The sequence below is a fragment of the Sphaeramia orbicularis genome, chromosome 16 (genome assembly GCF_902148855.1).
Source record: "Sphaeramia orbicularis chromosome 16, fSphaOr1.1, whole genome shotgun sequence".
NCBI classification, from domain to species: Eukaryota; Metazoa; Chordata; class Actinopteri; order Kurtiformes; family Apogonidae; genus Sphaeramia; species Sphaeramia orbicularis.
In genome coordinates, this window is record NC_043972.1 from 44,813,026 (window position 1) to 44,828,265 (window position 15,240).

Genomic DNA, 15,240 nt, shown 5'->3' on the forward strand with positions numbered 1-15,240 from the left:
GTATCCGTGCACTTTTTAGCTTATATAACAAACCATTCTATTCCCGCTGCTTCAATAACTACACAGACCATTTCTTTGCAAATTTTTCTTTGTACTGCAACACTGTGTATGTGAACTGTATCCGTGTTCTTTTTTGCTTTCTTTTTCGCATATATCATCCTGTTGCATCAGCTTCGTCTGACTATGTTCCCCACTGTCCTGAGCTCTGAAGAAGAAAAAATAAAAAAACACACCCCAGGGTTGCAGGTCTGGTGCTACTGCTGTTCACAATCACAACCTGTCCAACACGGAAACATGGAAAATCCCACTTTTTCTTTTAACACCTGCTGACCTATGTGTTTGTTTGGTTTAGTTTGCTGCACATGTATCACAGAACAATAGACCAGTCATGTATATTGTCACGAGAGTTGACACCCCCTCACAGTGCAAATACCTCCTGTATTAATATACTCCCCCTCCCCCTCCTCCTCCTCCTCCTCCTCATGTGGGTTATAATAATCATCATTATCCAAGTTAAAGATTTCTAACACATGAGGACGTCTTCAGTGATCTCATTTTTTAATGCATTTTTAATACACATTCATTGCCATGGTTACAGTTTTCCTTTAGCCTTGGAGAACATTTTAACAGACCAATGTGGAAAAAAAGATGCAATAAATTCTACCCTTGATATCATTTTAGAACATAACATTAACTAAAATATATAGTGTGAAAGTTTAAAACAGGCTCTCAACATTTTCACTGTTATTGCTAAAAGGGTGAATTGTCCATGACTAATTACAGAAGTGGTTGTTCTGCGGTGATGAAATATCACAACAGCCAAGGTTGAGCTCAAACAGCATCTTAGAAAACCCCTGATGTAATTTTGTAAAACCGGTTCTCACAGTGGAACACACCGGCTTGTGTAATAAAGTCTGTGTGACCGAAATGAAGGTTGGTATGAACATTTGACTTTGTGATGATGATAGTAGAACAAAACATTACTCAAAAAAAAAAAAAAAAAAAAAAAAATTAAAACATTTGAGTGTGAAAAAAGTGGGGTCAAAAATCCAATAAAGAGAAAGGTCAAATATCAAAAAACTCCCCCACGGGAATCAAGTGTTTAAGGACTAAGCTCTAATAAAAGTACCTCAGAGTGATTTACATACATTAAGAAACATCAAACAGACTTTTTGTACACCTCTGAGTCATTATTACATCAAAAGCTCATTTCTCTTACTTTGTAAAATAACCATGAATACCTGCACTTCAGGCTTCAACGCAGAATCTTGACACTGCTTTTGTGATATTAAGTGGTAAATACAGAAAAGCCCCTTATCCCATACGTCCCATACAGGGTACTTTTTATTTTTTTGTTTCTGCTGAATACAGAATTGGGTCAACCACAGGACTCTCATCAACCTTGAATAAACCAAGAGTTATGATTTTTTTTATGATTGTGTACAGTATAGGGCTCTCCAAACATGAGGCGGCTGTTTGATTAAGCGTATAGCTCACTGTGGCGCCTTCAGCACATGTCTGAAAAAGGGAGGGGCTGATCTGAGGAGAGGTCAACACATGTGTCAAATGCTTTTTCCTCCTTCTCATATCAATTGAAACCGTGGGTGGATATCTTAATATAATCCAATACCCTGATGTAGACTGGGTTTACTATTCATGGCATCGATGTTATATAAAGGGCAACCATTACTGCACAAACTGTGATTGGCGCGTATGGGAGATATGATAAATTTGGCAGCATCTCTCTAATAAGAATTTCTATTATTTGTGCTGGATGTTTGGATTATCATGTAAATAGGGGGACGTGTCAGCTGACAGCAGGTAGGCTGGTGTACAGAGGAGATCAAATAAAACAGTTGAGCAATCGCTACATGTGGGAGTGCCGAGGAAAACACACAGTGGAATAAAGGTAAGCCACATGCAGTTACTTAGAAGCATCACAAAAATACTTGAGAAGGTAGTGACAAACCACAAAAAGCAAACAAGGAGGAAGTCTTTCAGTTGCTTAAATTGGAGGCACTTCTTTTGTTTCATCACATCACCCTAAAAGGCAACCAAAACTTCCCCCCTGCTTTGTCACCAGACTATAAGTGTTGAGCTTCTGTTTTCTGTCGTCTGAGGCAGCTCATTACCTGAAGGGTAAGGATCTCTTAGTTTAATCAATACTTTTACTTTTTTACTTTCTATTGTATATTTGTTGTATAGATCTTATTGTCCTTACTTTTGTTTGCACATTGTATTTAGACACAGGCATTGTTGTGAGTATAAAGTAGTTTAGGGAAGCCGTGCCAGCTTTGAGACTCTCATTTCCCTGCTGTAGTTAAGTCATTATATTTACGAGGGTGATCACTTTCACTACATGTCCGGTATTTGTGAATTTAGTGAGAACCGGGTTTGGGAGTTAATGATAAAAGCATCGTTGTGCAGTATTTATGACATGGAGGATGTTTTAACAGTGTATTATGTCTTGCATACAAACTCATGTGTCAAACCAAAACACTTGCTCCTCATTAAGAGATAATTCAGAAGTACAATAAACCCTTAAGTAGATATATAGAGTCGAATTAAGACGGAATATACAGTAGAGAAAACAGAGTTTATCTCCTGCTTTCTTCCTGGTCTTTCAGCTGGTATAGGCTAACCCTCAAAGTAGGAAGAGTATAGCAGTGCAGTGTTAAAACCAAGTGTCAGGTGGACAATAGGTCGAGACACTGTGCTGTGCAGTGTGGTAATCTCTTTCCATTCTGTCTTATCAGCAGAGCTCAAAGCCCTTGAGGAAAACGATGAGCGTTGGTTTATCGGTGGGGACAGGAAAACCACGCTGTCTCGTCGGGTTTGTTCCAGGCCAATGACCCAATAAGAAGCCTTGGTCTCCTGTGGTTGGTCCTGCCTGACACATCAAACCTCCCTACGCCGCAGTGCATTCATTCTCCCAGAGTTAAGGACATTATGTGACACGTCTCCGTTTCTTGACTGGCTGAATTTGACCGAGGCCACCATGCAGGAGTGCCACACCGGACTGTGTCTGTCCGTCTATGTCGTGACCTTTGTGCTGGGCTTCCCGGCCAATGTCCTCGCCTTTTACACTTTTTGTAGGAAAGTGAGGCAAAAACCCACCCCGATAGACATCCTCCTCCTCAATCTGACCATCTCTGACCTCCTCTTTCTTCTCTTCCTGCCTTTCAAGATGCAGGAGGTTATGAACGATATGATCTGGGACATGCCCTACCCCCTTTGCCCCCTGTCTGGTTTCATCTTCTACATGACCATCTACAACAGTACCTTCTTCCTCACTGCTGTTAGCGTTGAGCGCTACCTGGGTGTTGCGTTCCCCATCCAACACTCCCTCAAACGGCGGCCTGTGTACGCTGTTGCTGCCAGTATCTTCTTCTGGATTTTCTCCATCGCCCACCTGAGCATCGTGTTCATCATACCCTTTATCACCACAGATTCAGAAGGCCCCCCAAATAGCACATCAACCCACAACGCCTCAATTTTGTCTGCCTCCGTTGAAAATAAAAGAAATGAAGAGGTTTGTTATGAAAATTTCACAGATGCCCAGCTGGATATCCTTCTGCCAGTCCGTTTGGAGCTCTGTTTGGTCCTCTTTTGCATCCCGTTCCTGATTTCCAGTTTTTGCTACATCAACTTCATCAGGATCCTGTCCAAGTTACATCATATTGATCGGCGCCGGCGTCTGCGGGCTATTGGCATGGCTTTAGGAACACTGGTGGTGTTCGCTTTATGTTTTGGCCCCTATAATGTCTCGCACATCGTGGGTTATATCACATGGAAAAGCCCGGACTGGAGAGACAAGGCCCTGCTGTGCAGCACCTTCAACGCTTGCCTAGATCCTCTTATTTTCTATTTCTCCTCGTCAGCTGTGAGAGGGACTGTAGGTAGTGTGTTGGAAGAAGTTAAAAGCCACCTGCGCAGGTGCACGTCCTGTCACATGTTCAGAGCCTTGAGAATTAACAAGACTGCAAAAGATAAGGAAAGCAAACAAGAGGAGACCAATACTATCTAAGCTGTCTGAAAGGGAGCTGTAAGCGGCTACCTTCACTAATTTATTTCTTCATTCCTGGAAACAGGAAATTAATGCTGTTTATGTTTTTACACTGGAGGAAAGGGTAGGACTTACTGTGTACAATGCGACATGTTTCCGTTTGCATCACCTATGAGTGACTTCCTTTTTGGAAATAAACCAGCAAAAAGAAAACAAAATATCTGTATTTAACAGGTTTGCTGCAATGCAAAGTGTAAATCCCCAGTGGATTGTAACTGTCACATTCAAATGAGAAATATTTCTTCTAACAGCAGGATTTAATAAGGTCTGAATTAATGCTGTCAGGTGTTGTGGAAAGTTTTGTTTGAAACATCACCAACATGTATATCTAAGCAACAGCCATGGACGTCATCTCTGAGCAACAAGCGATAAGGTTTTCCTTCCAGCTTTAACCATGGACACAATATGCTGTTTGTTTGTAACAAAGCGGCTCTTGTGTATTGTATGATGTAGGATGATGAAAAAAAAGAAATATGAGACGTCCTATGTGTACATTCAAGTATGCCTCATATGTCTTGTATACAAAACCATCCTCCATGTGCAGTAAAGCTAGAACTCAGCTTTTGATATGAAAATAACTGTTATTTTACTACTGTATGTTCCATGCTTTTGTCCTTTCTCATGCAAATGCACAGAACTGAAACCTGTAGTCGCAAGTACAGGGGACAAAATGTGTAACTAATTTTCTTATAAGTCATAAAAATATATTTTATATAATTTATGACTCAGACTCATGTCAATGTGCATCAGTGAGCTCTGTTTGTTTATGTATTTACTGTATCTGTGAGCATGAAATCGGATGAAAGGAGATGAAGACAAATAACACACTGACTATTTTCATAAGCAAATGATATCATAATACATTTATGTAATATATGACTAATAGACTAGTTTGTGAAGTAATGTGTGTTGTGTGTGTGTTGGGGAGATAAGGACTGATTTGTTTATAAAGAGACATGTAAGAATCCACATTATGTAAAATTCAAACTAATGACCAATATACCTGTAACGTTAGATAAAACACAGGTTTTCAAAGGTATCACATCCACAAAGATAGTTTAATTAAAAACGTATTAGCATTTGTTGAACAGTCTTCAATAATCATTTAATACTGTATACATATTTATTCGCACATTCATCAACGAGGTACATGCTGGATACAACACAATACTGCAGATAAATCAGCTTGTTCTGAATTAAATGGTTATTATTACTGGCCGTATTTGGTGGTGTGGGCAGGACTATATATAAAATGAACTTCTTCCAACAGATGAATCAAGATCTCACCCCACACGCCGCATACATATTGTAAACAATGCTATCACACAAGCAAGCTCTGGCATTTACTGTAATCCTGTTTTATGAGGATTAAAGCCTGTGCGGAGGTTGAGCTGATCACTGTGTCTCTTTGACAGGTGCACCGTGCATGAAGCATTCATTCTGACACACCAGGCCCGCGTAAATGAGCACGATTTTGCAGGCTACCGGCCCCCGACTCAAAAAGCAAATCCGAAAACACGCTAGTCAGCACACCGCAGCGATGCAGAGATAAACAGCTTTGATGTGCAGAAAGGAATCAGTTTTGCATCAATATTTGGAGAATGTATAGCACAGCATCTGGGAAGGAAGCGAAAGATGCGAATGAGAGAGAAAACAAGAGTAAACTTTGTATTAATCTACATGAAATCATAGAAGTGCACAATTAACTTCTCATTCAACTTTAATGTGTATATTTGTGTGATGTCTACGGACTTGAATTTGTATGTTGTTTGTCGAAGGTTGGTCTTCTGAGATGAGCCGCCATTCCTTTTTGTTGTCTCTGCTATTTAATTTTGTATTTCCTGGAAGACAATAATTGGTTGTTGCGTCAGTGTTGACTTTTTCTGAACAATCTGTGATAGGGTCAGGGATAAAGCAGTAAGAAAAAAAAAACAGTCTGGTGTGTATGTGTATGCCTGATGTGTTTGCCAAAGGCAAAAGAGAGCATTGTACTCACATGGCAGACATAATTTTCTCTGCACGCTGAAATGTTTGACTGCTGTGGAAAGCAAGATCACCTAAATTAAATATCACTTTTATAACAACTTCCTGTAATTCTTGCCAAGAGGTTGTTTATACCACTCACCTTCCAATAAAAGCACGCCGGTCACAGCAGAGATGAAACACATCTTGAACATATTCAAGTGGAATATCAGCTCATTAGGGGAGGCCTCTGGAAAGCAGAATTAAAAAAAAAGGGGGTCGACACTGATTATCAGTGACTTCTGCTATTGAGTGTAACAGAATTGTATCAGGAAGGTTGAACTGGCTTTGGTTGATTGACATTCGCCTCCTTCCTGGGAGGAGAGGTGTTTAAACATTGATTGGAAAAATCATTAATTTCTTCAAGTATTCAGTATTGCAGGCAATCTGTTGCCTTGGAATGATCGATGTCTGACCCACATTAACAGTCAAGTAGGGCAGACACTGAGCAGGCGACTGGTGGTACTATGTGAAACCCCGTAATCCAGTTGGAAGGAAAATGTCTGAATTAACTAAATGGATTTTCGAGCCCTGTACACCAGCTATAGGTAGGTTCTGTCTTCAGTGGTGAAGCCATCCTGACATTTACAAGTTCAATATGTATGATTTGTATGTGCTTATATGAAGCTGCAGTCTGTGCTGGGATTTGTTCATTTTTTGACATTAGCTTAGTCTATCTCTGAGCTAATGAATGTCTCTGTTGGTTACAAAGCACACACTGATTCCTATGAAGAGGACTTGACTCATTTTTTCCATGAAAATCCTTGACACCAAGTTCATCAATGCTTCTCTAGTGACAACAACATTAACTTATAAGTTGGCTAGCACATTACCAGCTCCCTGCATGTAATATGATGTTATTTTTACTAATGCTAGATTAACATGTTTCAGGTTTGTGGTTGTTCATTAGAAATGTGTCTAACCCTAAATATATATATATATATATATATATATATATATATATATATATATATGTATACAGGGTGTCCCATAAGTCTCCATACATAGAAAAAATAAACGTTTCTTGACATAAACCATTTTTATTCATATAATATGCTCTATATGACTGCCATTTTGTCGGGAACACATTTCAATGCGTGTCCTCCACTGCTGAAGAACTATAAAGAAGAAATATAAAGAAATACATGTTAGAACCATATGTATTATGTCTCCTATGTATGGAGGCTTATGGGACACCCTGTATATATATATTTATATTTATATTTATAGATAGATAGATAGATAGATAGATAGATAGATAGATAGATAGATAGATAGATAGATAGATAGATTTGTTCGATAACATTTTAACCTTAGTGTCTAATCCAATTTTGTGAAATACCCATCTTTGTCAAGCCCTGTAATGACATGAGCTTTAAATAGCTGAAGCCATAACTACAATCGTACCATATTTCTTTAAATACAAACGAGGAGTCAATTGCAAATTATTGGTTCAAGTCACTCATCTTTAGAGTTGTTGTCTAGTTTGAGTCACTGAAGGTGTGTGCATTAGTTTTTCAAGAAAATGTGAAATTGAAGAAACTTACTAGCACAACAGAAAGATGACATTTATACAGTAAAAGCTCTGTTAAGTAATAAATAGGCTCTATCCACTGACATACAAGAGGAACTGATTTGGAAACAGTTAAGGAAGTGTTGAAAAGTGCTTTGATGTACCTTTCACAAATAAAGTTTTCTGTTAATTATGACTATTTCTGCTTAATAAACAGAGGAAATTAGAGCTAAAGTCAAACTGTCTGTCAAGATAAAACCAAGGACTAAAAGAGTTTCAGTTTTCAAAATAGTTGACATTTAACTTTCTTTCTTTCAGTCAATATTAACTGAATGGATGACTAATTGTTGGAGGTGGGAAAGGCCTGAGAAGATTATAAAATATAACCAGCATTACAAAAGAACAGCACCATTATCTTTTTTTGTGCATAAAAAAGGTAGAGCAGCATGCAACAACTAAAATAAAGCAGTCAACTTCATTTTGGGAAGAGATATCCAAACAAAGAGATAAACCCAGTTGTGAGTATCTTTAACTGCAGGCTAAGGCTGAAGGTTTCACAGAGATCAGATAATTGCCACCATTTTAATTTAATTCACTTCTGGTGGAGTGTAAATTTACACAAGTGCTCGATGTTTGCTACAGCTCTGATACCAGAAACCTCTGACAGGTTTCTGGTATGAAGCAATAGCTGTCAAAATATTTAGAAGTGTCACTCTAAGTACGGAAGCCGAGAACGACAGAGGATTTACATATTATTTTATGGTTGTTATCTCATGATAATGAAATACATTAATTCATTATCTCAAGATAACAAAGTTCCTGTTCTCGTAGTTACTGTAACTTGTAAGTTGTTGTTGAATGTGTGGTCTGCTCTGTACAGCACACGTCAGCAGCAGCTCTTGAAGGCTGTGATGGAGGATGTGGTACATGCTCGCATCTGAGTTCTGTATATGGTTCTCTATTATGAAATAACTAAATTAATAAATTTATCACAAGAACATGATCTTTATTATAACGACCATAAATAATATGTAAATCCACGGCTGTTCTCGGCTTCCATACTAACCAGCCAAAAATACTGAGCTAAAACAGTTTAGTTGAACCATAAAGAACTACCAAGAAGAATGATGACCTGGGCAAAGGAGAACCTGCACAGACGGCCAAAAATATGTTTTTGAAACAATGATTTCAACTGATACGTACAACATTTAGTCACACTTTAGGACACTTGAAATGATGGAGAAAAAAAATCACCAGATGAAGATTAAACGTAATTGAGGTATACTGTTACTGCTTCCTGAATTGATGCAACACGTGTTTGTGCAAAACCAATAATTGTAAGCGACTTAAAACATCTTTCAAACAGTTTTTAAATTACCCCATGTAAATGATGCATTGAGAGCTGAGGTCATGGCAGGGTGGTCGTGAACCCTACAGGTGAAAGTGATCGTTTCATCCAGAGACTCTTTAAGTGGGAGGAAGAACACATTGAGGAGGTAAACTTCCCCACTGGTGTTGTCCATCACTTGGAGACACTTTGGCTCGTGTGGGGGCGTTGAGTTCACCAACCAATGAGAGGACAGCAGGGATTCAGATTCAGACAGGTTACCGTGAGGGTTAAAAGCAGGAACGGTGCAGCTGCTGACTGACATGGGATCGATGTCTGCTTTGCTCTGATAGGTCCAGGTCAGGGTGAGGTTTTCCGGGTGGAATCCCCCAGTGAGGCACAGAAGAGCCCATCGACCAGCCCGTGGGTCTGGGGGAATCTGGAGGTAGATTTTAGGAGGAGACGGTGGTGCTAAAAATGGACCATGAAACAGAAAGAAACCTGTTACTATTAATACTCTGGGCAGGATCTACAAAGATCCCAGTTTGCGTGTACTAATTTGTGTGCACAATCTAGAATTTTGCGTGTGGGGTTGAACCGCAGTTTGCAGGTGATTTACTAAGAGTGACTGCTTAAATGACAACAGGTGCGAACACGTTGGAGACAAGCCTACTTAAATGAGGGTTATGCATGTTTTTTTGTTGGTTTGCAGCATGGTGAGTTTGGAGAGACGGAAGCGCAAATCTAAAGTCGACCCTATAGAACAGGGGTGGCCAACCCTGGTGCTGGAGAGCCACTATCCTGCATGTTTTAGATGTATCCCTCTTCCAACACACCTGATTCAAAGGATAAGCCTATCATCAAGCTCTGCAGAAGCCTGATAACGACCATTAGGTGTGCTGGAAGAGGGAAACATCTAAAACATGCAGGATAGTGGCTCTCCAGGACCAGGTTGGCCACCCCTGCTATAGAATTAGAGGTGTTGGTAGATGAAGCAAATAAACACTTAAATGAGCTACAGCAAAGAATCCTTGTTTGGTTTCATTCAAGGAGTCCTGAGTGTGTGGATAAACCTAATAAACCTGGCCATCCAGTGCGACATGGCATTTAGGACTTCAGACAGCATATCTGAAAACCGTACGCTGCAATAACCCAAATGCAAAAAAAAATGTAAACTTGCCAGGAGTTTAGTCATTGCAGGTATTGTGTGACTCCTTCTCGTGGCTCCAAATCTGCTCTGACTTCCTCCAACAGCTCCAAAATGACAAGGCTGGACAGGCCATATGTTTTAATGAGTGATTCCTCATTCATTCCAAAAATGTTCACACGAGAAAGAAAAATGCATTCTCTGTATCTTGTCTCATCATTTCGATGTCTCCTTCTTGCGACAATAACCACTTCCATGTGTGCGCAATTACACATACAAACCGTTTGCACCTCCTTTTAAGACGTGTTATATATAGACACAGTTTCTATCAGCAAAATTGCTTTCGGGTTTGATAAATCACTTTGCATGTGCTAAATTAATATATTTACATTTTCTCCTCCCAGCACGTACACAATTGCGTGTAAACTCTCCATATTCCATATTCATTGTGGTAAACATACTAAATGGATGCAGAGGCACTATTTTGCACCTTTGAAAGACACAACCCTTAGTGCACAATGTTAGTAGATCAGTTTGTACATTTTTTTTGGATGTGCAATGAGTTTGCATGTTTTTATTCACGTTAACCATTAGTAGATCCGGTATTAATAATAGGGTAGTCTCAGCAGCAGAGAACAAAACTCAAACAGAGGAAGTAATGATAGTTATGAAAATATATGAGAACAGTAGCTGTGATAACGCTGGTAGAAAGGCAAATATGTAAAGTATAATAAAACACTAATCACTGAACAGAAGCTGAATACACTTTAACACAACTGGAGCATTTCGAAGAAAAATTATATAAAACAGAAATTATATAAACTTGAGAAATGATCTATCTGACATGTAAATTATACAATACAATAAGTAGAATGGAACAATGTACTTTGTTTACTTAAGAATGAATTTAAATAATTTATACCTGACTATTTCCATGTTAGACAGACAGACAGACAGACAGACAGACAGATAGATAGATAGATAGATAGATAGATAGATAGATAGATAGATAGATTTAGTTTATTAAAGTTTTGCACACATATTTTACAGTGTTATACTAATACTTCTATATCACTCTTAATGCAAATTACTGTTACAATAATTACAAAATGGAAAACTGGGAAATGTGTTATTTTGCGGAGGCAGCATTGCATCCAGAGAAAATCAAAAAGAAGCTTTTCTTCCGCATGAAGGATTTCCACATAATAATTTGGCCATCCCTCCCTGCCTTGTTTTCTGGTGAGTTTCAATTCCCTGGGCAAGATCGATACAAGGCACCGCGCATGGTGCCGGGGTGATTATTTCTAGATCTGTCATGAAACTGCTCAGGCAAAAAGATGAACTCTAAGGGAATTTCACATGACTTGAATTTTTATAGATTGAACTCGGCCGTTACTTTTATGGTGATGCATGGTCCACACCGGTGCTTTTATCGAACTAACTCACACTAAATGCCGTGGCTCCAGTGCACAAAAGATACAAATGAGACACAATTACCAGCATGGCGACATCAGCCAACCATGGCAACCTAATGAATTATGGTCATGTTCAATTCAGGAGCGAGTCATTTGTTTCTCACCCAAAATGATCAGCTCTGTGCCGTTGCCCCACTCCGGGTCTTCTTGCAGGACGTTTACCTCACAGTAATACCACCCAGAATCCTCCAGTGCTACCTCAGTGATCACCAGATATGAGGTTTGATTCTTCTCCACGACGCTTTCCCTGGATGACTTTGGGATGAGCTCCTTTACCGACTTCATTCTGAACCACTGAACCCCGTACTTGGGGGATTCAACTTCGAAATGACAAGACAGGGTTGCTGTCTCACCCCGCATCACACTGAGGGAGGGAGGGTACTGTCTAACCCTCAGTCCCTGCGGGGTTGCTGTCAGGACTAAAGACACAGCCATTAATACAACATGTCAAGCACAAACTTTTTGGGAGTACAGGGCAGAGCTGGGTCAAATACAAACACTTTAAATGTGTGTGTTTAGTATGCCTGAGTGATATGTGGGGCCCAGCTTTGCCAGACAGAAACAATCTAAGAACGGAGGATAAAATTGGAAGTCAATTTAGTGTGATTTTTTAAAATGCACTCAATGGCTCCTGGTGTGATAAACATCACAACAATAAATGCTTTCAAAAAAAAAAAAAAAGAAAGAAAAAGAAAAAACCTCCCCAACAAAGACCAATGCAGACAAGTACGACATGTTTCAACAGCTTTGAAATGACTGTTTGATTGTAGTGACTGCTTATCTACCTAAGCGTGATGAAGTGATTATTAAGTGTGATGATGAAATATTGCAGATAAGATAAGCAAATCACTGAGTCACTCACAGTTGGAGAGCAGACAAAAAGGCAGACCAGACAGCACCAAAAAACAGGTTGTGTCTCTGCTGTCTACATTTATTTTACAAGATTTTACCAGTGATTAAGCGTTCATTCTTGGCATCTGCGTACTACACTTGACTGCATCTGTGTAAATTATTGTCATGTATGGCAAACTGTGTAATATTTCATTCCAAAATTAAATCTCCAACATCTGAAATAGATCCTGTTACAAAACAAGCTCAGCAAAGGCAATCAGACGCTTAAAAAAATAATCGAATTTGGCACATTATACAAAGTCAATACAGTTTGTGTCATGATGTTATGCTTCGACTGACCTGACAATGAAAGGAGCAAACACACATGAAGCGGTTCGGCCATGTTGCTGTTGATTCCAAGAGTCAAGAGTTGTGAGTGGTGAAATAATTTGCTCTGCCACGCTCAAGTTTGAGGCTCCCGTACTGTACTTTAAAATGTGATGGCGTCAGCTTATTCTGCTGCACTGGAAGGTGCGAGGTGATGGTTCATTAATAGGTCATGCTCGAACTGAAACCTGAATCTCAGAGGCCGTCAGGGGTGAGAAAATAACACATGTCAGTGTCTTGGCAAACAAATGGGGATTGTGTCTGCATGCTGACAGAAACCACAGTGCAACAGTAAGCAAATACTGCTGCCATTACTCCACAGGTCTGTCTGTCAGTTTTCATGTACCTCCACTGTAGTGTTGAGGGTTTTTAATAGTCAAAACAAGATTGGTTGTGTAAAGGCCTTCTCAGTTTTGACCCACTACACGTACAAAATACATTCATCGTTGTGAAAAATGGTCTTGTGCCACAGCCTGTAATTTGAGGAGGAATTACAAAATATTAAGTGTTATTAACAGTACAGTTAAAGTTCAGCTAACCTCAATCTTTGCTTAAGGTATCGTACTTCCACATCTCCTCATTTTGTAGTCTTACTTCTGTTCAACAGCAGAAGTGCAATTACTTTACAGTTTATCATTTATAATCCTTTACTTCCCAAAAAATCAGCTGTGGGTTCTCAGTGAAAGGCTGCCCAAACAACTGTACGAAACGAAAATAGTTTTAAAACTCCCCAACTTGTCCATAATTGAGTCATTATTAAAGTGTTGGGTTCAAGTCTACCTGTACTGGTTGTACTAACAAAAGTAATTGTGCTTTGTGTATTACTTATACGAAGTGACTATTGACACAGTACTGTGGCACGAAATATCGGTTTGTCTATTACCTTGTTATATCATGTCTAGAATGGTAACTTACATCCCGAAAAATTACCAAAGTAACATAGCAAATACGTTGATTTGAGACTCAGCAGACATTTAGCACACTCTGTAACATATCAGACTGCGATGCAGAAGACCTGGATTCAATTCCCAATCGGAGTATCATTTCTTTTTTTCTAAAGATTTTCAAACAGAAAGGCCAGTCAGTAAATCCAACATTGACGTAAATCAGCCACTGGGACAACGTTCAGCGTGCAGAATTCAGAGCACAACACTCAATACATTGAACAGAAGTCACACAGCGCACTGCTGTAGCTCCGCCCACCTTCTCCAGCCTCCAGAGCATAGAACACCATAAAACAACATATAGAGTATTAAGAACAATAATTCCTATTCGATATTATATACTATCACCAGTTTGTCATTTCTTCCATCAATTGCCACAGTACTGTGGCAACAAGAGGCTAATGAGTAAAAAACAAACAAACAACAACAACAGGCGAATGAGATCATATAACACTATCCCTGGTTGGCTGTACTACAAAGCCATTGCCTTACTTATAAGCAAGAGAGGTGCAAATTCAGTAAAAAAAACACCACACTGGACCTTTTTATTATGTGAATTATGCGTGTGGGCAGAACCTATGGGGAGCAGCCATTGCTGGCTAGAAGTGAAGTACTTGCATTGTTTCCAGGTGATGAGTGTGAATAAATATGCAGTAGTCAGTGAGCAAGATTGAGTGAAAAGCATGCGTTCGCACTTGTTTGTGCACCTGCAAGCTTTGCACTCCACTGTTGTCCTAGAGATGTGACCCAGCACTGGCCTATCATGTGTCATCTTAGACTGGGGTCTGCGGCACAGGGTCAGTGACCATTCCAGGTAATCAGACAATACAATAAAGTATCATCACTACCGGTGCTGGAACAGCCCATGAAGGAGGGAACATGTCACTGACCATGACTGATTGATGGAGCACCGCCTTAGTACTTGTGCATACTTGACAACAGACTATAACGTAAGTTACCTGATAGAATTATACAGCTCTGGAAAAAAATAAGAGACCGCAGCAAAATTAGCACTTTCTCCGATTTTATGATTTATAGGTAGGTATTTGAGTAAAATGAACATTTTTGTTTTATTTTCTAAACTACTGACAACATTTCTCCCAAATTCCAAATAAAAATATTGTTATTTAGAGCATGTATTTGCAGAACACAACACATGGTCAAAATAACAAACAGATGCAGTGTTTTCAGACCTCAAATAATGCAAAGAAAACCAGTTCATATTAATTTCTAAACAACACAATATTAATGTTGTAACTTGGGAAAAGTTCACACATCAATATTTGGTGGAATAACCCTGATTTTCAGTGACAGCTTTCATGTGTCTTGTCTCTCCTCCATTGCTGTTGGATGACTTTATGCAGCTCCTGGCACAGAAATTCAAGAAGCTCAGACATGTTCCATGGTTTGTGTCCATCCATCTTCCTCCAGAAGTTTTCAAAGTGGGTTCAGGTCTGGAGATTGGGCTGGCCATGACAGGGTCTGCATCTGGTGGTCCGTCATCCACACCTTTATTGACCTAGCTGAG

The 15,240-nt window shown here is 39.4% G+C and overlaps 2 protein-coding genes across 3 annotated transcripts; one reads left to right on the forward strand and one right to left on the reverse strand.

The window, feature by feature from the left end:
• Positions 1-2,048: 2,048 nt before the first annotated feature.
• On the forward strand, positions 2,049-4,516 carry LOC115434874 (free fatty acid receptor 2-like). Of its 2 annotated transcripts, none has more exons than XM_030157003.1 (2): positions 2,049-2,139; positions 2,757-4,516. In XM_030157003.1, exon 2 carries the CDS (start codon positions 2,999-3,001, stop codon positions 4,025-4,027), a length of 1,029 nt encoding a protein of 342 aa, XP_030012863.1. In that variant the 5' UTR covers positions 2,049-2,139; positions 2,757-2,998; the 3' UTR covers positions 4,028-4,516. The 2 variants fall into 2 exon arrangements, with proteins under 2 accessions (XP_030012863.1, XP_030012865.1); XM_030157005.1 differs by having other exon boundaries at positions 2,056-2,139; positions 2,760-4,516.
• Positions 4,517-8,959: 4,443 nt separating this feature from the next.
• Positions 8,960-11,985, reverse strand: LOC115435821 (tyrosine-protein phosphatase non-receptor type substrate 1-like). Its single transcript, XM_030158432.1, has 2 exons — positions 11,655-11,985; positions 8,960-9,399 (listed from the first exon to the last, which is right to left on the reverse strand). Exons 1-2 carry the CDS (start codon positions 11,983-11,985, stop codon positions 8,960-8,962), a joined length of 771 nt encoding a protein of 256 aa, XP_030014292.1.
• Positions 11,986-15,240: the final 3,255 nt, after the last annotated feature.